Consider the following 24513-nt stretch of genomic DNA (forward strand, 5'->3'; position numbering starts at 1 on the left):
TGCTCCTCTCAAGATCACTTCACTTTATGATACACAGCATTTATCAGCTTCTGGTGATTTAACTCCTTCTATACTCTAAGATTGAACAGAAGAGAAGATAATCAGAGTTCAATAGAATAAAGTACTAATTAGTTACTATATTTCAATCACAGTAAAAAATTACATTAAAATCCTGTAATCAAAGTTGTTGCTAACTGAGCAGAAGTGTTTAGCTGAATCTAAATTGTGTCTAATTCTTCACTTGTGTGTCAAGAAAGCATATAATAAGTGTGATAATGCAGATGCAGCCGGATGTTATCACAGAATAAGTCTCTTCAGGAGGACACAAGTCCTGATCACCCTGTCGGGTTTATTCTGTGATAACAAGCGGCTGGAGGTACATTATCTCTTACAGAAAGTAAGTGTAAAGTAATGTGACGTGTTGCTTGTCAAAGTAAAAACACACAAGAGACAGAGACATTGATCATTTGATGCTGGACGACTGTGAGCTGAAGCTGAATCTGCTCTGATTTTACCAGCGTTTTCCTACAATCTGAACAAATCTATTTCAAACTCTAATGATTCACTATTACTGATCTCATTAATAAAGCAGCTGTTGCTGTAGAAAGCTGTGACAGTCTGCTTTTCTTCTCTTTCCTCCTTTGTGTTCAACATTTTGATCAACTTTACATTTCATTCTGACACAAACCCTTTGAAATAAAGCTTGATGATCATTTGATCAACTCTTTTCACTAATATCTGAAAGTATATATTTGTTCACATATCAGAGGTAAATGAATCTCTTTAATATCACAAAGTGAAGTTTACTCACCTCAGTTTACAGTTTGAGTCTCGTAGCACATCAATGAGCTTCTGCTTTGAGTCTCCAATCTTATTACCTCTCAGATCAAGCTCTTTTAGAAACTGCAGAGCTTTTGTGTTTGTCAAAGACTGAGTTAAAGAAGAAACATCTGTAATGTCACAGTAACGAAGACTAGAAAGAGACAAACAGAGGAAGAGAGATCATCTTACAAACACATCATTAAGATGAAGAATCTTTCACAAATATAATGTGAAGACATTCATCATGAGATATTGAGTATAAAGTGTTTTGTTGAACTCTTATGTGCTGTTCGTTTGGGGACGACTCTCGTGCTGTTTGGGCTCTATATTTTTTTTATGTAATTTTACTCAGTTCATTAATGTTTTTACTCCACATTTATGTAGTCTTTTTGAAGGATTTATGATATTTTGTAAATGTATAAAATGTATTAATTAAAAATATATATTTTAAATAGGTTTTTATATAAAAAGAATATAATTTTATATATATAAATATATATTTACAAAACTACCACTGGCTCTGCACCCATTTACCTAAATTCATTACTTCAGACTTATGTGCCTCTGGAAGCTTGCGTTCTGCAAGTGAACGTCGCTTGATTGTTCATCCCAAAGAAGCACAAAGTCACTTTTACGGACTTTTAAATTAAATGTTCCTCCTGGTGGAATGACCTCCCCAACTCAATCCGAGCAGCTGAGTCCTTAGCCATCTTCAAGAATCGGCTTAAAACACATCTCTTCCATCTTTATTTGACCCTCGAACTTTAACACTCACTATTCTAATTCTATTCTTAAAAAATCTAACTACCTTTCTAATCTTTTTATATTCCATTTTCTTTTCATTTATTATGCAATTGTGTGTGTGTGTGTGTGTGTGTGTGTGTATAAAGACCTCTAACACTAGCTTGCTCTATTCTTTACTTTTTTTATTCTATATTTTTTCTTTATATTATTTAAAAGCCCATGCTAGGTGTACTGTGTTAACTGAGACTTGTTATAGCACTTATATATCATTGCTCTTTTTGTTGATTTGATTGTCGCTTTGGATAAAAGCGTCTGCTAAATGAATAAATGTAATGTAAATGTATTGCTGTGATCTCATGAGACTGACAGGTTTTCCCTTCTTCACATCATCAGACGAGAGAAGAGATGTGTTTATGAGAGAAAGTGATAGTTATTTTAATTAAAGATCACAAGGGTACATTCATTTTTGGAAATAATTATGTATCCTGATAAATCAATCTGACTGTAAGTGCTGTAGAGTATAATGATACTAACTCTAGTCTCTCCAGCTTGAATTGTGTGTTCATCAGTAGATCACTGAGGTGTTTCACTCCAGAGTCTCCTAGTAGTTTATTCCTGCTCAGGTCCAGTTCTCTCAGGTGTGATGGGTTTGATTTCAGAGCTGAAGTCAGGATGAGACACTGTTTCTCTGTAATACTGCATCCCCACAGACTGAAGACAGAAAGAGAAAACACAATGAATCAGACACGTTATGTTCATGAAGTCACAGCAGAACAACCTTCATCTGTCAAATAACAGCATCTTAATCTACATTGAGAGAAAGAGAGAAGATAGAAGAAAACTATTTAATAAAGTCACAATGTCTTGATAAAAGAAAAAACAGAGGAAACGTGTCTGAATATCTCTGGATAATTTTCCACAATTTGGTCTTCAAAACAGAAAAACAAATAACAAATAATTGACACTTCTCGTGATTTATGTACAATTTGTGCTGATTCTTGATAGAAATACAATGAAGTGTTAATTCCTAACAACCTTGTGTGAAAGGTGTTAAAATCTTTCATATCTTTTTATTTCTGTCATATAATTCTTATTTCATCTTTTGTCTAAAACGGAGCATATTGTCTAAAATAAAAGTCCTGACTGCTGTGTATTTGTGTTTAAACTGATTCTGGTCTGCACATCACTACAACGTAAATGCATTCGCTCTGCTCTGTCCAGTGACTTGATCAGCTTTGCTCCACAGATTCAACTTTGCACATCTAAATAAAACTGTAGGTTTGTCTGTGTGTGTAGATGTGAAGTACAGTAATATTTCTCTGAAACAGGTCAGACTGAAGAAGCAATGCCTGCACAGAATAAAGCCCAGTCTGGACCGGTTCTGTTCAGTTGTGTTACACATTCATTAATCTGGTGTTTGATGACAGAGAGATGATATGAAGCATCAATAAACACTATGAATATGTTCTGATACAGCAGCACAGAACTATTCTGTTGTGTCCCATTAATAAACACAATGAAAACAGTTCTGTCCCACTGGATAAAAGAGAAATGTTTGTGTATTTTTGCTATTATTAATTGAAATGATTGGATATTGGGTTGTGTTTTTGACCTTCTGTATTAGCAGAACTTTCAAAAGTTCGATCACACAACAACTTACTTTACAAGTCTTTCTTACACAAACATGTTTAGTAAAGAATATAGACAGATGAACTATACAAAAATATATGAACATATAAAAATCTACAAATACATATGGTGAAGGCGCAGTGGATAAGACACATGCCTTTGGTGTGAGAGACCCGGGTTTGAATCCACTGTGAGACACCAATGTGTCCCTGAGCAAGACACTTAACCCCTAGTTGCTCCAGAGGCGTACGACCTCTGACATATATAAACAAGGTAACAGTCAGTGATGGTAATGAGAAGTTAGTTTTTAAAGGGTCATGAAACCCCACACTACTTTTTCTGAGATTGTATCAGAGGTGTTTGTGTTGCACATCATAGAAGACAATGTTAGCATTCATTCATTTTAATTGTTGAACAATTCTAGTTCATTTTGAGATTTGTGCAATATTTTTGTCTTCCAGGTTTAAAATCTACTAAAATCAGTGTTGATGAGTTTGTGACGTGGTAAAGGACTATAATACTTTGATGACGTGTCAGTGTCTCATAATAATTCAGACCTGTAGCACCGAGCCCAGAATCACTCTGTGTTTCCACCGTCGGGTCAGAAACTCCTCAGCGCTTCATTAAAACACCCTTTACTCGCCTCTCTGGAACAACGTCACACAACTCCATCATTTCACCAACAAAGAAGTTATCAGAAAACTAATAATAGATAAGTCACTGGAACCAGCGCGATCACAAAACAAACATGATAAAAGCAGACGTTTGTTTGCATGCTTTGTTAAAGATTTACATGGAGCGTAGATGAGTTAGGACCGATAAAACATGTTACTATACACTATACTAAATAATACACTATTGTGATCGTCTGAATGAGAAGCTGACTCTGATTTCTTCAAGCGGTCTTACCATGTTTACTATGGTAATGTTAATGACTAGTGTGTATAGTCTTTATCTCTTATAAATATTTCTGCCTTGTACGGTGATCATAATCCACATCAGATCTCAAACAGAAGTTATTTCAAACACTCGCTGCTGTCTGAAAGTGAGTTCTGAGCTGTTATTATTAATGTCTTTAACTTTATGAAATGATCCTCGGCACTGATGCTCTCCAGACGCAGAGAAACTCCAGCTTCATTCATAACCTCCTCTAACCTAAACTCAGAGACCCAGTCGGCCAAAAAACCCTGGCCGTTGTCCCAGAGGAAGACCCAGAAGTGACAGTGGAAACCAGACTGCCTTTATGAAATTACATTTAAATATAGAAACATGCATACACATACACGCATATAATTTTTTTTAATTAGTCTTCAATCCTCAGTTTGTAGTCGGTAAACAAACACATTCAGCAGTCACAGCAGAAGTTAGAGACAGAATTTAATTGAAAGTCTATTCAAAAGTTGTATGAATCTATTCTAAGCTGTATTAAAGGCAAACGATGGTAAACACATTAATAAAATACTGGATATTTCTAATGTGTTCACATTATTTTCTCCAACCCCTGTGCACTTAAAGGGATAGTTCACCCAAAAATGAAAATTACTCCATGATTTACTCACCCTCAAGACATCCTAGATGTATATGACTTTCTTCTTTCAGACAAATATAATCAGAGTTATATTAAAAATGTCCTGGCTCTTCCAAGCTTTATAACGTGGAGTCAGACTCAAATGAGAATTAAAATAGAGGACTGTAACATTACTAGTCATGTTACATGTGAAATGATGTAAGATACTCACTTCAGTGTGTTGAGTGTACAGTGTTTATCCTGCAGTAGAGCAGAGATCTGATTCACTCCTGTGTCTCCTAGTTTACGTTCACTCAGATCCAGCTCTCTCAGGAGTAACGGGTTTTTACCCACAATTCCAGTCACATACTGACAGCCTTCATCTGCAGCAGGACCCAAAAACCTGCAGAAGAGAAGATGAAGCTGGAATCAATTCAATGTGCAAGATAAAAGTAAATTTAAAATAAACTCAGGGGCACAAGCTCACTAGATCATGATTCTCAAGCATCTGAAGATCTTTCTGGTTTTTAAGCAGGAGATGAGGAAAGTTAGCAAAGAGAGAACTAGATTGTGACAGCTAAGCATTCATAGTGATATATTTAGTTGATCTTTTGATGCCGGCTCTTCCTATTATTATCAAGCAGAATTCACCAAACACTGTGTTAAATGTGCATGAAGTTTTATTTGGTTTAAGTAATGGCATGTACTAATTATGGCTGCCCCTAGTGGCCAAGAGTTTTTTTGTTACATCTCTTTTGTTATTAGGTGCCATGGGTTCAGACCATCTCTGGATAGTTTTATTTATCTGATGTAATTCTGCAGGGGTCAGACAGGTGTGTGTGTGTGTGTGTGTGTGTGTGTGTGTGTGTGTGTGTGTCACCGATCCTCTCCTGACACACATCACATGTTTGTGGCCTGTAATATATCTACTGTAGTAGATCTACAACACTGATCTATATATGACTGGATCACTCATCACATTCTAAACTGCCAAAAGGCAGTGAAGCCTCAGAAGTGTTTAATCAGCCGTCTTACTATTCCCTACCAGCAGAGAGCACCATTGAGTCACATGCAAACCGCTGACCTAAAATCAGTGCTCAGCACTGATGACACCGGTAACTTGATCCAACACAAAATATAGCCCATTTCTTTATTTACGTAATTATTCAGGAATTATTAAATATGAACCTATTAGTATCAGAAATTGATTTGAATATACAATGAATAATACAATAGATTCTGAAAATATTGTTCTTTACTAAAATGAAAAGCTTAATTTATATTTTATATATATTATAGCTTAATTTCATGTATGTACTGTCTGTATTCAGTTATTCTCTGAATAAATTATGGTGTGTATAATTTTAATGTCCTGATTGAGCAACATCTATTTCAGACTAGAGGTCTTCACAGTGTCTCCGAGACCCGTCGACCCAAACGGGTTCGGGTCTATATTTTAAATGATCAGCCGGGTCCAGGTCGGGTCCGAATCTATTACCTCGGGTCCCGGGTCTGTTTAACATTGTGTGTAATGCCCGTGCGATCATCAGACTCGGGGAACACCCGGCTGTGATCAGACACTGCTTGTTTTTTTGTAACTTGCCACTTGTAAAATTAGGAAAAGAAAAGTGTGAGCCAAAAAAAAGAAAGCAATCTCTCTCTCTCTCTCTCTCTCTCTCTCTCTGATGTTAGACAGCCAAACTGCGCTTTACATTTTCTCCCTTTTTTATAATAATATAAATGAACTGTTTAATCAAAGTTTTAGTGGTCAGATTCAGACTCGAAGCAGAGCAGAGAGCACAGAGATGATAGACAGAGCGGCCATAGCACTGAACGAGCGATCGTTATTATAGTTCAAAAGGGCAAACAGTCTAAGTTATTATGCAAGTTAACTCGAGTCAGAATGTACATGTGCACAGTTGCATTTGTCATCCGTCACAGTGACATCAAGTGGACTTTTGAAGCTGAAATAATGAGTGGATTGAGCTTGGACTTGGAATAACGAGCGGAATAACATGGATAACTTTCTTGTCGGAGGATTGTAATGCATCACAGGCAGTCAGGTACAAAGAAGAGAGATTATGGCTCCTTAAATTAGGTAAGACAAAAAGTTTTATTTTTCGCAACAGGTTTATTGGCTTGCAATAGCAATTTAAGGTGGAATATGTTACAATCGGGTCCAGTCGGGGCTTTGTCTTCCAGGTGGGTTCAGGTCCAGCTTTTGAAATAATAGACTGGTCCGGGTCGGTTCAGTGTAGTACATTACGGATCTCTTTCAGATTCTGGCACAAACTTTTGGACCCGTGAAGACCTCTATTTCAGACTCTCCAAAATCGCGCAAATAGGTTTACTAGCATTAGCTATTGTTTCCATGTAAAATGTTGTATGCTAAATGAATAATAATTTAACCACCATTTAAATCCTTACCTGCTTCAAAATGAATGCTGTTAACAAAATCATTGTTGAAACATTAGTAATCCAGTTCTCTATTCTAGATCAGTTGAACTACAGTGTTGTGAATCTGAGCTTGATGGAAATTAATGTACAGTGCATTCAGTAACTTTTAAACAGTCAGGATAACTCCTCACACTGAATATTTTTCACAATCATAAGTTAACTATCGAGGCACTGAAATACTGAACACCAGCACATCTAGTAAACCAAAATGTCTGATTAAGCTGTAACTTTTAACACAACTAAACTGTGCTGACATTTATCATCAAAACAACAGCAGCTGCAGAATCTCATCTTTCATGTTTGATCATTTTGAACATTTTTGATGCAATAAATTGTATACCTTAATAATTTAGAGAAATAATACACTAATATTTATATATAATATAAATAATTCACGTGTATAACTTATATAGCATTATTTCATCAGGTCTCACCTCAGTGTGTTGAGTTGACAGTTTGGATCCTGTAGTAAATCACTGAGCAGCTTCACTCCTGATTCTCCAGGATCATTTCCTGTGAGATCCAGCTCTATCAGGTGTGAAGGGTTTGATCTCAGAGCTGAAGACAGAGCTTTATAACCTTCTTCAGTGATACTGCAGTCTGAAAGTCTATTAGAAAAGATGTTATTCTTCATTATAACACAGATTGTCACACAAGTACATGTTCTAGAATGAAGAAAATAATAAAGATGCACTACAGGAATTTGGGCCTGAATGGACTCTTTTCACAGTAAAGCTGGGTAAAGTTATATATTAGTGAACTGAAACTACAACAAATGCAATTTAAAATTTTTGCAGTTTTAATTTTCCACAATTATAACCTACAGTCGATCAAAATTACTCAACCCTCAGAGATTTTAGCAAAAATGGCAAAGTCAACAGAGATCTCACAAAAGCTATAGAAAAGCTACAGAGAATAAATAATAATATTACTTTAGAAAGTCTAAGGCTATATGCAGATCAAGAAGAACAAAAGGCCAACTTGAACTTGCTAAAATTCACTTGTGTAGACCTGTGGAGCTCTGGAAGAATGTTTTATCGAGTAATGTGACCAAACTGGAACTTCATGGACCCATGGTTCAGCGTTATGTCTGCTGCTAATGTTTTTAAGTGGCCTGTTCAGTCTCCAGATTTAATTCTCATTGAAAATATCTGGTTGAATTTGAAAAAAGCTGTGGCAATGTGAAGACCAAAGATTATCGTTGATCTGGAAGCTTTATCAGGCGAGGAATGGGCCAAGACCGTAGTAGAGACGTGACAGAAGCTTCTAAACACTTACAGACAGCATTTATTGCTGATTTTAAAGAATAAAAGATTCTGCACAAAATTTTAACAAATGTTTAGATCCACAATAAGAATTTCATCATGATTCTCAGAATCACTCAAAAGTGTATTAAACTTTATCTAATACTTTACTCATGCCTTTGCTGAATTGATCAAAACATGAATTTGATGATTTTATCATTTTTTAAGATAACTTACAACACATTTGTAAATCATTAGCATACCACTTATTAATTTATGAACGTATAGTCATGTTTTGTGAATGATTCATTCATCATTAACTAGTTACTTATAAGTGACTTAGAATTAATAAAACATTACTATAATGTTAACTTATCACTTATTAATAAATTATGAATGTGTAGTCATGTTTTGTAAAAGATTAGTTCATCATTAACTAATAATTTATAAATGATTTATAATAACGTATAATAACGTTCAGTTATAAGTGTTACCACATAGAACAATTCTCCATAACTTGTAAAACAGCATTTATTTAGTTTTTATTTCCAAATATATCTCAATCCATAATGAGTATTTTTAAATCTATGAAACAGGTGGGTCACTTGAGTGTGTAATTACTGTGATACACTTCAAATACTTACTTCAGCTTTTCCAGTCTACACTGTACATTTTCAAACAGAGTCAAGATGATCTTCATTCCTGGGTTTCCTAGTTTATTCTCACTCAGATCCAGCTCTGTCAGATTTGAAGGGTTTGAATTTAGAGCTGCAGCCAGAACATGACAACCTCCTTCTGTGATACAGTTGTTCTTCAGACTGCATAAAGAGAAAACACTTCAGTTTTAATCTGAATATTTACCAGTATGTCTCAGCTGACAGATGACATATACTGGTGATGATGACGACGACACATAAAAAGCACCCAGCAGCAAGAAGCATAGCATAGGCTTTAGTAAAACAATTACACAAATTGTCTTCAACAATACAGTGCAAATGATTCACAAACTACACAAAATGAGTGAGTGAAATTAGATTTTACTGGAACATCGCCTAGCGACCTAAGACATAAATTCCAGTGGTTTATCAGATATGTACCACTGTTTCATCCTTAGTTTTGATTTGTTTTATGTCAAAGTTGTCTGTCGTGTGTTTTTCTGCTTTTTCAGAGAGTTTTTTCATGCAAATGTGTTAGTTGGCGTTTGTATCCATGCACTCGTGACAGACTTCACTTTCACTTTGTGTTCGTTCATATTTCAAAAGCAATATGTTTAGTAGTTGTTCAAATGACTACTTATTGGTTGAATATGGTACAGTTTGAACCAATCTTGGCTTGGGGTGGGACTACGCGTCAACAATCATTTCTGTTTGGCTCAGAGGAACGAAAGCATTGGTTTCTTCTGACAAATCAATGTTGTCAAAATGTGATGACGTGATCACGTGCACTATGGCGCCTCTGAATATCCAAATGAGATAAATAGGACATCTCCAAAACGTGGAGAAACAGTTCTTTACATCACTTTAAAAGCATTCAGATTGGATTAGTGGTTCAAAAGTTATTAAACATTAAAAAACAACAGTTATTTTTAGCCGCGGGCGGCTATATCTGTCTTTGAGGGTTGAAAGTGTCCTTGTAACAATGAAAAAAACATACTTCAGTGTGTTGAGTGTACAGTGTTTATCCTGCAGTAGAGCAGAGATCTGATTCACTCCTGTGTCTCCTAGTTTAGGTCCACTCAGATTCAGCTCTCTCAGGAGTAACGGGTTTTTACCCACAATTCCAGTCACATACTGACAGCCTTCATCTGCAGCAGGACCCAAAAACCTGCAGAAGAGAAGATGAAGCTGGATTCAATTCAATGTGCAAGAAAAAAGTAAATTTAAAAGAAACTCAGGGGCAAAAGCTCACTAGATCATAATTCTCAAGCATCTGAAGATCTTTCTGGCTTTTAAGCAGGAGATGAGGAAAGTTAGCAAAGAGATAACTAGATTGTGAGAGCTAAGCACTCATAGTGATATATTTAGTTGATCTTTTGATTCCGGCTTTTCCTATTATTATGTAGCAGAATTCACCAAAAACTGGATTGCTGATCCACTAACAGGAACATGATCTGGGTTCAGACCATCTCTGGATAGTTTTAGTTAACTGATGTCTGTGTTGATGCTACAGTAATTCTGCTCATTATGAGAGGAACTGCAGGTTCAGACATTTGTGCATGTGTGCGTATGTACAATTATCACCGATCCTCTCCTGACACACATCATATCTTTGTGGCCTGTGATATATCTACTGTAGTAGATCTACAACACTGATCTATATATGACTGGATCACTCATCACATTCTATACTGCCAAAAGGCAGTGAAGCCACAGAAGTGTTTGATCAGCCGTCTTACTATTCCCTACCAGCAGAGAGCACCATTGAGTCACATGCAAACCGCTGACCTAAAATCACCCGATTTGAAGCAAATCAGTCAAACGGGATTATTTTTTATGTTGTGTGTATGTAAATTTATTTTTACTTCATGTTATCTGCGGTGTTTATGGTCTTTTTGGGCAGGATAAGTATATATTTAAACTGTTTAGGTGTGTGTGTGCTGCGCACTGACAACACAGGTAACTGATCCAACACAAAATATAGCCTATTTCTTTATGTACGTAATTATGCAGGAATTATTAAATATGAACCTATTAGTATCAGAAATTGATTTGAATATACAATGAATAATACAATAGCTTCTGTTAAAATTGCTCTATACTGAAATGAAAAACTTAATTAATCATCTTGAAATAAAGCTTCATGTCTGTAATCAGTTATTTCTCTGAATAAATTATGATGTGTATATTTTTAATGTCCTGACTGAGCAACATCTATTTCAGACTCTGCAAGATCACGCATATGTTTACTAGCATTATCTACTGTTTCCATGTAAAATGTTGAATGCTAAATTAATAATTTAACCACCATTTAAATCATTACCTGCTTCAAAATTAATGCTGTTAACGAAAGCCTTGTTGAAACATTTGCAGTTAGCAGCTACTGTATGAATAAAAACAGTATAACAATTATATAAACAATGAATAACTGTTCAAGGCGAAAAAAGGTATGTGTGTATACAAAGCATAACTCTTTCTTCAGATTTCAGAATGAGCACTTTGTCATTTGTTATACGTTGAGGTCGTGTCTGTCTGGTATTTATCATGTTCATGATGTTCGCTAATGTAATTTAAAAAGGCTGACTTATCTGATGTTTTCTCGTTAAAATCATACAATTTCCTATTAATTCGATAGAACGTTTACACACACACTAGGGATTACTAATATGGCGGCGCAGTGGCTTCACTTTCATGACGTCATGAGCAATCCAGTTCTCTATTCTAGATCAGTGATCGACATTGTTGTGAATCTGAGCTTGATGGACATTAATGTACTGTGCATTCAGTAACTTTTAAACAATCAGGTTAATAAATCACACTGAATACGTTTTTCATGAGAAATGTCCACAATAACACAATCATAAATGTTAACTATCGAAGCTCATCCAGCACATCTAGTGACCCAAAATGTCTGATTAACCTGTAACTTTTAACACAACTAAACTGTGCTGACATTTATCATCAAAACTACAGCAGCTGCAGCATCTCATCTTTCATGTTTGACCATTTTGAACATTTTTCATGCAACAAATTGTATACTTTACTTAATTAGTGAAATATAATAAAATTTATACATAATATAAGTAATTTACATGTGTATAACTTATATAGCATTATTTCATCAGGTCTCACCTCAGTGTGTTGAGTTGACAGTTTGGATCCTGTAGTAAATCACTGAGCAGCTTCACTCCTGATTCTCCAGGATCATTTCCTGTGAGATCCAGCTCTATCAGGTGTGAAGGGTTTGATCTCAGAGCTGAAGACAGAGCTTTATAACCTTCTTCAGTGATACTGCAGTCTGAAAGTCTATTAGAAAAGATGTTATTCTTCATTATAACAAAGATTGTCACACAAGTACATGTTCTAGAATGAAGAAAATAAAAAGAAGCACTACAGGATTTTTGGCCTGAATTTTTGGCCTGAATGAATTTGGCCATTATATATAATGTTAGGTAAAATAAAATGTTAGCCTGAATGCACTGTAAGTCGCTTTGGATAAAAGCATCTGCTAAATGCATGAATTTATTTAAATGTAATTATTTATATATAGTAGAGAGAGATAATGTAGAGTTGTAGAGAATGTAGAGAATGTGGAATGTAGAGTTCATGCTGCAAATTTTACTGAGTTGAAGCAGTTCTGTCCTCAATTATGTGGCAACTGATCTAGGTTGATGTTAACAGATGGATCTTCTAACCAAACACTACAGATTGTCACAAAACTTACCTGAGTATCTCTAATTTGCAATTAATATTTTTCAATCCAGTGCAGAGCATTTTAACTCCATAATCCTGCAGATTATTATTGTTCATGTTCAGCTCTTTCAGACTGGTATCTGATCCAAGAACTGAAGCCAGAGCTCGACAGCTTTTGTCTGTTAAGCCACAATCATTTAACCTACAAGAGAAATAAATCAAATCACAGAGTTAGATACATGTAATACAATTGTAAATATATATATATATATATATATATATATATATATACCAATTATTTATAGATGAACAGTAAATACACTGCATATATATTAAGATTGCATTGATTCAAATTTCCTACTTAAAATATGTAAATTAATAACAGGTTTATATCATTAATGGCAATGAGTTATACATTTCAAAGTGCTGCTCTATTTTCTGGATGAGTGTCTTGAGGTGGAGAATCTGGAGGTTAATCATTTATGCATTGAGGATATGCAAGAGTACATCTTTTTTATAGCAGAAGTTGTAGATGTTGAACTGCATATTGGAGTAGAAATAACTATGGAACAATGTGTTTTATAATAACATGATGTGCTTCTTCTGTAGCTAACTAAACAGGGTCAGGGTTCTCAAAAGCTTTGTAAGCCTAAGAAGTTTGTAAAAATGATCGTACGATTGATCTTAATATCACTGTCTGTTTCCCAAAAGCATCGTAACTAAAGTAGCACTTGAAAATAATCGTAGATCTACGAGTGCTCTGGAGTAATCGTTAAGCCCTAAGTGCATCGTAAGAAGACAGATTTAATCAGTCACCTGCAGGACAATAGGCAGATTACACCTTTAACTTGATTCAAGTGCAATGTGATTATAATAAGGATTTTATTGTACACCTTATGACTCGTCTTTATTTTTTTTATTAAATTTATAATAAATGAAATAATTAAAAAGGGCTGAAAAAATAGAAATACACATTTAAAGTAAATGACTGAAAAAAAATAAAAGATGTAGGAAATGCTTCAAAGACTGGGGAAAAATATGTCAATGACTTGCTGAAGTGCACGAAAACTAGCTGTGTATTGGACCCGGAAATAACGTCTCTCTCTCTCTCTCTACTGTATATGAATAAATACATTTAAATAAATGTATGCATTTAGCAGACGCTTTTGTCATGATCCGGTCACTGCACATCTGTTTATTCACCACAGACTTTCACACGACACAGTACACCCTGGACTACATTTCCCATAAACCCCTGCCTAGGAACTCATTATTGAACCACACCTGTTTCCTATCAGTGAAACATCACTCACATTGCGAAGTCTTGTTTAGTTCTGTCAGGCATTTCTGAGCGTTTTCCTAGTTTTTGTTCCTTCCTTGTTTGACTTCGGATTATGTATACCAACTGATTCTCTGCCACCTGCCCCGACCTTTGTCTGGTATTGTTACTGATTTCTGGATATCCCTGGACACTCTTGATGCTGTTTCTGATTTTTGCCTGTCTGACCACTCTATAAATTAATACTGCAATTTAGGGCTGCAACTAACGATTATTTTGATAATTAATCTGTCGATTCTTTTTACGATTAATCGGTTTATGTACCTCTATTTTAGTTTTGCCCATTTTTTCCCCAAGTAACTTATTAATAAAGGGTCTTTATCATTCAACAGACTTTTCAGAGATTTTAACAATTTTGCATTGTCATATCCTCATCAAAAAATACCTGGAGTTGTGTTTTATTATGTGCTAGTAATCCTTTGTCGAACTCTTCTGCAATCAAAACACTGACCCATACGTACTCTAGCAAATTTCACAAGGAGATTTCAAATAAAGTTTTCACCATGGCCGTCCTTAGGGCTCCTAAATTAGTTTAACATCCCGAAACAAAGCTTATTAAGGAATCTTTCAGAACATATTTTCACTACGAATAAGAATAAAACTGAATAAAATTGTAGTACATTGCATTTTATACCTGGGAAACAGCTTCATAGCTTATACTGTGAAATTGTAAACAATCATTCGAATAAAGTGCCAATGGCATGAAACCTGAATGGAACTCACATTTTAAAGTAAAATCCATCAGAAAAAAAAAAAAAGTATTAAAAAAATGAAAAAAATTGGACAGACAAAAAACTTGCTGTGTGAAAAAGATCAGTGCATTTCAAATACATTTAAACATTTACCTCTCTCATTCAGTCATAATTAGGCTGCAAGACTGAATTATGAACTGGTAAACGACAAACTGATCACAGAACATGTTTGTAAAGCTTTAAATGTTAACTGTTAAAAAGCAATGTTATCAGCTTTTACGACTAAACATTTGCAAACAACATTGTACTGGAGAATCTGAAAATATAAAAGTCAATTCAGTAGTGCAAAGTTTACAGGTTACTCTTTTTTTTTTTTTTTTGAAGGCTCAAAGTAAAGTACTCCCACACTTTGGATGACTTCGTTCGATTAGTTTTATCTTCCGCTTTTTTCTTTTTCTTTCTCGAGCTTACTCCACTGCCGTCTGTCTCCACCATCCCGCTGAATGCTGCAGAGAACTGTTCGGGAAGCACGTGACATAAAACGAGGCCAGCTATTGGCTATTCACTACTTCTCCTGCTGTACTGGCTGAGTAAAACCTGCGGTGGCTCATTACTGCCACACTGAGGTCACCACAGATTTAAAATATGCACGAAATGAGCCACTTATGGCAAATAAAAGTTATTTAGCAACTAAACGATGATTAAATTAGTTGACAACTATTTTAATAATCGATTTTAATCGATTAAATCGATTAGTTGTTTCAGCTCTACTGCAATTGGATCCTAGCGTGTCTGACTCCACATTACAGCTTTCAAAGCGACTTACAGTGTATTTAGGCTAACTTTTTTTTTACCTAACATTACATATAAATATATAAAGTATGTTATATATTATTATGTAAAGTATATTATTAAAGACTATAATATAATACACTATTGTATTGTGTTATAATTAGTATATCCAAGTTGTCTGTCTGGAACGCAGCATTAGGTTAACGTCAATAAACGATAGTGTACTACAATTAAGTATAGTATCGCAATATTTTCCACGGCAATACTGTATTGATACACAGATGCCAAGTATCAATCTTTTAGTATACTATTTGGTAGAATAATAAAATCAATTTCTAGACAATCCACTAGACGGTTGTGTTGAGTTTTCTGGTGAGCTCAGCTGGGTCGCCTTCAGCATGCAGCAAGTTAGTAAAATAAAGATGACGCCATCGCAGAAAGTTATCAGGAAAGCCCCTTCTGCATTTAAATGCGGATGTATGGACTTGCTTTGGATTTGTAAACAAGGAGGGGATGTAGGTAGGTATGCACTGAATTTTCGGCATCCGCAAATTATCAAAGAGAAAACTGACCAAAAATGGGAGCAAAAAAGCTACATATAATAATAGTAATATTATTAAATAATAAAAGTGTGTGTGTGTGTGTGTGTGTGTTCACTGCTGTGTGTGTGCACTTTGGATGGGTTAAATGCAGAGCACAAACTCTGAGTATGGGTTACCATAATTGGCTGTATGTCATGTCACTCACTCACTAAATCAGCAGTGTCCAAGCCTGCTATGTATCAGTGTAGATTAATGTAATTTTAAGATGAGAACAAAACATGACAAAATATATTAACTTACAGAGCTCTTTTGCAGGTTTTGATGACTGCTGATAATCTAATGAGACACTCGTCTGATTTCTTGAATTTCTGAAGCTCAAACTCCTCCAGCTCCTCCTCTGATGTCAACAACACAAAGACCAAAGCAGACCACTGGGCAGGTGAAAGATCAGCAGATGAGAGACTTCCTTTGCTAAGGTGGGTCTGAATGTCTTTCACCAGAGTTTGGTCGTTCAGTTCATTCAGACAGTAGAACAGATTGATGGATCTCTCTGGAGACAGATTAGACTCCAATTTCTGCTTGATGTACCAAACTATTTCCTCTTTGCTCTGGTCATTGTCTGCTACATGTGTCAACAGACCCTGAAAGAGTCTCTGATTGGACTGGAGAGACAAACCAAGGAGGAAGCGAAGAAAAAGATCCAGGTGTCCATTATCACTCTCTAGTGCCTTGTCCACTGCAGTCTTGAGCAAATCAATTATGTTTTTTTTGGATTGTCCAAGAAGGACCTGAAGGAAATGGTCCAGAATAACACTGCCACTTTTTTTCCCCTGTCCTGTAGAGTCTTGATCAAACACATATTTCTTGTTGATGTCTAGAAACAGATGTGCATAAAGGGCTGCAATAAACTCTTGAATGCTCAAGTGAACGAAGCAGTACATGGTACCAAGAGTGATCCCTGTTTCCTCCTTAAAGATCTGGGTACACATGCCTGAGTACACTGATGCCTTATAGACGTCAATACCACAGGCTTCCAGATCTGTGTCATAGAAGATCACATGGTTTCTTTCCAGCTGATCAAATGCCAGTTTCCCCAGTGAAAAGATGGCATCTTTATCCCAGGAAACATCTGGTGTATGTTCTCCATCATACTTTCGTCTGCTCTGCTGGATCTGAAATCTGAGGAAGTGTGTGTACATTTGTGTCAGAGTCTTAGGAGTGTCTTCAGTATTTGACTCCTGCAGTGTTTTGGAGACATCATTAGTCTGATTGTTTTTCACAACATTATTTCTTTTCTTCTCTAAAATGTTCTGGAGAACAGTGGCTGAAATCCAGCAGAAGACTGGGATGTGGCACATGATAAAGAGACTCTTTGATTGTTTAACATGATCAATGATTTCTTTGGCCTGATTCTCATCCGTGAATCTTTTTCTGAAGTACTCCTCCTTTTGTGCATCATTGAATCCTCGTATCTCTGTCAGCCGGTCGATACAGTCAGGAGGAATCTTACTGGCAGCTGCTGGTCTGCTGGTGATCCAGATGAGAGCAGAAGGAAGCAGATTTCCCTTGATGAGGTTCGTCAGGAGAACATCCAGAGAGACTGGTGATGAAACATCAGAACACGTCTCATTATCCTTAAAGTTTACAGGAAGACGACATTCATCCAATCCATCAAGAATGAACAAGACTTTGAACTGATTTCTTCTCGTAAGCTTCAGTCCTTTTGTCTCTGGGAAAAACTGAGTTATAAGGTCCATCAAACTTAGTTTTTCTTGCTCCTTTAAGTTCATCTCTCTGAATGGAAGAGGAAATATGAAGCTGATGTCTTGATTTTCTTTTCCTTCGGCCCAATCCAGAACAAACTTCTGCACAGAGACTGATTTTCCGATGCCAGCAACTCCTTTTGTCAGTACAGTTCTGATCTGCTTGTCTTGTTCAGGTGCTTCAAACAAATGTTTGCACTCAACCTGTATCTCCTGTGATTCATGACGTCTGGAAGCAACTTCAATCTGTCTCACCTCATGTTCAGTATTGACCTGTTCACTACAACCCTGAGTGATATAGAGATCTGTGTAGATGTTCTTCAGAAGTGTAGAGTCTCCTTGCTTTGCAATTCCTTCAGACACACATTGATACTTCTTCTTTAGGCTACACTTTAGCTGATGAATGAAGATCAGTTCATCTAAACACAGAAATAAAAGATTGTTTAGTCTCTGGGTTTATGTTCAGAACAGAATGTGGAAGTCTAAAATAATTATTATAATAATTATAAATAAAATTATTAATTGACAGCACTGGAGTCTCTTACCTTCTAGAGTATCAGCAGCTTCATCTTGCTTCATCTCTCTCAGGAAGTAGAGCGTGAGATCAAGAGCTGCTTCTTTCATACTGCATCTGTTCTCATTAAAGTCCTTCACAAAGTACTGCTTGTCCTCTTTTTGTAATATTTTCTTAAACATGTCCAGTTCATTTCTTAGAAATGTGATTATTTTCTCCTCAAGATCCTATAAACAAAAAACAGAGGCAAAAGAACAAAATTCAACCAAATCCACATTCATTTGGTCCAAAATATATGATCCATAATTAAAAATATTTGTAAAAGAAACATTGTCCAATAACCAATTTATTTGTTATAAGTATAATCATTAAATATTATTTTCACCTGGAAGATTCCTAGGAGTTGGTCTGTGAAATTCTTGTGGTTCCTGTTAATCTGGACGTCTGTATCTAATGTCTCATAATGCAGACTGTTAAAATGGTGAATAAAATTAAATGTGGTTAAGGCAATATATTAAACAAATATCTTGCTACTGTTTTTTTATCAAACACAAAGAGCAAACTTCAGCTGTTAATGCTGCAGTTAGAAGTTAATTCTGTTAAAGAGAAGGTTCTACTCAAGTACAAATGTAAGATTTTCTGTCCTATAAGGAAAAAACTATTGACACTAATAACAGAAAGATGGAAATACATTCATGTTTCTATGGTGTATTTATGCCTCCTTGTTGTTGCTTGTGTAACTGTATTACAGGAAAGAAGCTCCAGACTGAGTTCATTAAAAAGCAAAGCAGATATTGTTCTTTGATTTATGGTTTTATTTCATTTCTATCACAGATATCCCAGAGGAGAAATTAGCTATTGCCATAACACAAAACACATGAAATACCTTTCAGTAGCTGATGGTGTTTCCTCACTGAACTTCAGTGGTTCATCTTTTGAGCAGTCACTCTTCACAGACACAGAGCTGGACACATGTGATCCTGATCTTACACTGATGACACAAAGAACAGAGAGATTCTTCAGTCTCATTTGAAAAGGTTTAATGTTGTAAATGCTCATTTTTGTAGATCGATGGACACATTCATGTTTGATTGTCACATTCATTATTGAATTTATGCTCTCTAGTGTCTGTCTGTGTAACTGTATTACTGGAGAGAAGCTCTAGACACAGTTCAGTGAAGAAAGAAGCAGAAACTCTTGTGATTTATTGTATTATTTACCTATTTTCTATCACAGATACCCTAGTGAAGACATTAGCTAATGCTATGTTTAACAAACCAAATGAAATACCTTTCAGTAGCTGATGGTGTTTCCTCACTGAACTCCGGTGGTTCATGTTTTGACCAGTCACTCTTCACAGACACAGAACTGGACACATGTGATCCTGATCTTACACTGATGACACAAAGAACAGAGTGGGAACCGTTTTAAAACATTAATACAATCAATTTCATAAATTCAAAAAAGAAACTGCAATGTAAAAAAAAAAAAAAAGTCCCCTTCCATCACAGTAGAGTCCAAGCTCTCTTCTGTCACATCAGTATCATCCTCATCTAACACACAAGCTTCATTTCTACTATTGTGCCACATTCAGCTTCATTCTCCTCAGTCTCAGTCGTCTCACTTCTCTCCCCTTCCTCAATTATATCTTCTCTTCTCTATACCTTCAACACTCTCACATCCTTTCATTATTTACAGCTTCAGCATCGTTCACTTTCTCAGCACAGACACTTCTGATGTGGCCCTTCCATTATATCCACCAACTAATCAAAATCAGATTCATCTACATCATACTTCAAGACCATGTAAACCTGTCATCTAAAACAAATGACAGTGATTTACAGTCAAGCGGGATCTTTCTGATTTGGGACACTACTGTATCATGTCTTAATCTCTACAAGCAAGAGTTGATCGTTACTGAAAGCTGGAACACATCTCTTCTGACTTCATCATATCTACAGATTACACACCAGGGGTCTCATTTATAAATGTTGCGTGCACACAAAATAGGCACAGAAATTGTGTACAGATTTTTTTAACGCACATATCGGGATTTATAGAAAATAAAATTGGCATAAATGTACACACCGTACAAACATTATAAACCAGGCGTACAAACTCTTTTTCATGGAGTGAGAAAATTAATGAAGTAAACAATGACTTTAAACTCTGTTTTCATGTCGATATACACATTTGCATGAAATATCCCACTCGCATTAAAAGAGATTAACACTGAAATTAGGCCTACATAATTTTACAAACAATTGCATAATTTCATTTACAATGAACCATTTTCCTGTGACATGTTATTTTTATTAAAGCGAGGAGTGCTATAGGTGCTCAATAATTAATCGTTAAACTAAACTACAGAGTCAGATCACATGTTATGAGAAGTATTTTAGCGAGAACAATGATGGATGATGTGCACTTACTTCTATATTATGGTGGACACTGCTGGATTACATGTACGCACAATCTTCCCCTGACTGGGATTTATAAAGAGATGTTTGTGCAGGTTCTGGTGTGCGCATGGTTTTATAAATCTGAAAACTTTTGGGCGTATGCAAAATCTAGCTTTTGTGCCTACATAAAAATTTAGGATGAAATCTACGGAGAGTTTTATAAATGAGACCCTAGGGCTGTGCAGTGTTACATATATTGAACATGCTATGAAAAAAAACACCAGTCTGTGCAATGAATAAATATACCACAGTAGCAATGCATGCATGGGTTTGAGCCGGTTTACAAACCTGTTATCCAGCAAAGTGAACATTTAATGAGGTTTTTTACTACAAATTCATTTCATCACTCAAGTGTAACCATTTTTGGTCAAATTGTGGATCCTTACAAACAGACACAATGAACTTGGTGTTCTTTATAATATTTGTCAAATAAAGAAAAAGGTTTATCTGAAAACCTTAGTGACAGTTCAGATTCTGTTGGTTCAGATTTGGAAATTCACTGAATATTGCCTCTCATAACATCATAAAGACACATTACACATTGATGCTATTTTTTATTAATTTGAAATGAAAGAATGAAAGAGATTAAAGTAAAGAAACTGAATTCAAACAGTATCTTTCTGGAGCTAAAAAAATAAACAATGTTCTGACTGCTATACATAATATTTATTGCTGTAGTATTATTACCATGTTTTATTAATGCAATGATGCCCATCACAGACAGACTTGTTATATGAGGAAAAATTAAAGTTGTGTTAAATAATTACAGATCTGTCTCCAGAGTCAAATCACTGAGATTCCTTCTGAAATTAGTTTGTGGATTATCTAACCTTAATATTATATTTATAGGCCTATCCATAATATTTGAGTCATTCAATGCTATGGATCAAAGAGCGCTCCTGTATAGACATTAAAAAAAAGATTGGATTGAGACTAACATTTTCTCCTAACATGTGTTCCCTGGGAATCGAGCCCACAACCTTGCGCTGCTAACACAATGCTCTACCACTTGAGCCACAAGTGAAATTATTACTCATTTTAGTTCATTTAACACTTTACAGCAAATGATACTTCAGTTTGCAATGATTATTTTGACTCGCTTAAGTTACCATATTATTTACATTTTCTATCCACTAAATGTGCAACCTGAAACTAAAGTGAAAAACATTTTAATTCTGGGGTTGTACAGGATTTAAATATTCCTGTATATTAGACATTTAACAAGTTCAAGCTGTTTTTAACCCGAGACAATCTAAACACGTTTAGAGGAAGTTCTGCTCTGTTTTTCAAATCATTAGACATGACAACAGTGAGAGAAAACACTGCTTGTAGAGAAGTGTTGTTGTTTTCTGTGAAAGCAGACTCAGTGTTACCTCTGTTTGTGTGAGAGACTCATCTTTCCTCTCTTCTCTGACATACTGCAGATGAACAGCTCAACACTGAGATCTTTGTGTCTCTGAAGACGATCAGATGCTCATCATGACCTGGACATGACAATCAGATCAAGATCATGAGAGTTCAGAGGAACAAATGATGAAGAAAATAACTAGTGCTGAATCTCTGAGTTATCAAGCAATCAATATACAAATAAAATATGATGCAAATATACTGCCATGTAATAATCTCTTCAGATCACTCACAACACAAGTCTTTATTTACATACACATTACTATCAGATCATTAAGAAGTTTAAAAGAAGATTAGTTTTGCTCATTTTTATCGTTTCTCTATCCGGAAGAACAGGTTTGATTTGATCACAGAATACTTTCGGAGAAATAAAATAACACGTTTAGAATTAATCTGAATGCTACATTTGTAAAAACTTGTAAAAATGTTTTAACATTCATCTTCTTTAAACGGGTTGTTTTATTAATATCTCTCTGTTTCTCTGTGGTTTGTTTCTTCGGTGACAGACAGGTATAAGTTATAACTGAACAAATCCCGCTTCATCCAGCTCTGAAATGCGTTCATCATTCTCCTAAATAAGTGTAATGGTGAAAGTATTCAGACTTACTTGCAGTAGTTCAGACGATCTTGTGCTGCAGGAACAGAATCCAGAAGTCTTTCAAACACTTCCGGTTTGTGATCGCTGTTAAACACCTGTGCGATCTTCACGATTGATGTTTGTCACCTGACACGACTTCATCTTGGAGAAAATCAAAGTCCAGTTAACAACAGATCTCGTGCATCAGCGCCACCAACTGGACAGGAATGTGAAGCACAAACACACCTGCTTTCTCCTTCTTCTTCCTTCTAACAGCAGATCCCAAACTAAAACAGTGCACTAGCGCCACCTGCTGTTTCTTCACATTCTCCCTCTCAATCTGCTCCATTCACCTCCTTCTGATACATTTGACTACTCTGAAGGGTTAATGAATAATGACAGACAAACCATGTCAAATAATCCAAACCAAACATATCAATCTGAAAGGTAATGATTATTATATAACAGAATTATATACAGTCCTGTTTTTATTTACATTTCTTTCATTACAGCAATAGTCTATGAATTCAGATTGAATGATTTATTCAGTTATTCTGTAGGTTATGATGAATAATTAAGATATATGAAATGTATGATTCATTGAATTAGTTTAGAACTCAATTAATTATAATGAACTTTCAGTCTCTACATACAAATATAAAATGCCTAGTTATTTTCATCTTATTTTCTGCATTTATCATCTCTGTTCAGTTTTACAGGTCGCTGTGATGTAGATATATGTGCTTTTCACAATCTGTCATTTAAGATTTCAATAGTTTCGACTCTTATGTCTATTAAAAGAGAAAAACTGAGACTGTAACTCATAATCTTATGGGTTTGAAAAAGACAAAACAGCACTTTACCTCTTATTTACAGCTGAAATTAACATTTTTATCATTTTACAATCAAATATTTAGTTATAATTTATGTATTTAAAACCCTACATTTAAGGGAATATTAGACTGACTAATGAATTTAGTATTCTTCATTATAGTCTTTCTGTACTCATATTTAACATTTATAACACTGTTTTTTCATGTAATTTAAGTTTAATTGACAAATATCACAGCTGTCTTATTTACTCTCAATGTAATTTATTCTCTAATATTTTGAGCTTATCTTCATATTCCTGTCTTTATCACTGTCCTCAAAATCCTGCATCAGAATCAGAAAAACACAAGAGAAGTGGATAAGATAAGTGCTATAAATAATCCTTTTCAGAAGAATCCACAACAAATATGAATAATCATTTGTATTATTATTTTCCAGCCAATGCTATAAATGAAGATCGTAGTAGTGAGACTGAAGAACAAACAATGACAAGCAACGATACAATGATAACACGACCAACATCAGCAGATCTGACCTCAGCACCTTTCAGAAAATATACAGATTGAGTTACATTAAAAAAAAGAAAGATGTGTGATTTTAATTACAGGAAATGTATATAAATAATGTTTTAAGCAATGACAGTACAGTTGTAATGAAGAAACAGAAAACTAAAAAATGAGAAGTAGAAATTATTATATAATTAAAAGTATTTGTTGAAATACTGAGATGTTTACATCCTTTTCATGGAAGGTATAGTAAAGTGCTTGTTTGAAACAAAAGGCTAAGTATGAAACATTAATCTCTGTCAGATTGAAAAAGCATTCGTAAATTATTTTACAGAC

The 24513-nt window shown here is 35.2% G+C and overlaps 1 protein-coding gene across 1 annotated transcript; it reads right to left on the reverse strand.

Annotated features, from left to right (window-relative positions):
• Nucleotides 1–68: 68 nt before the first annotated feature.
• LOC132159280 (NACHT, LRR and PYD domains-containing protein 12-like) lies at nucleotides 69–22424 on the reverse strand. The gene is made up of 13 exons (XM_059568810.1): nucleotides 22230–22424; nucleotides 19281–19385; nucleotides 18780–18864; nucleotides 18426–18621; nucleotides 16975–18299; nucleotides 16418–16905; nucleotides 12784–12954; nucleotides 12192–12365; nucleotides 7594–7767; nucleotides 2334–2373; nucleotides 2109–2270; nucleotides 812–930; nucleotides 69–75 (listed from the first exon to the last, which is right to left on the reverse strand). Exons 1-13 carry the CDS (start codon nucleotides 22271–22273, stop codon nucleotides 69–71), a joined length of 3090 nt encoding a protein of 1029 aa, XP_059424793.1. The 5' UTR covers nucleotides 22274–22424.
• Between the last annotated feature and the right edge of the window lie 2089 nt (nucleotides 22425–24513).

Source organism: Carassius carassius, chromosome 16 (assembly GCF_963082965.1).
Source record: "Carassius carassius chromosome 16, fCarCar2.1, whole genome shotgun sequence".
NCBI classification, from domain to species: Eukaryota; Metazoa; Chordata; class Actinopteri; order Cypriniformes; family Cyprinidae; genus Carassius; species Carassius carassius.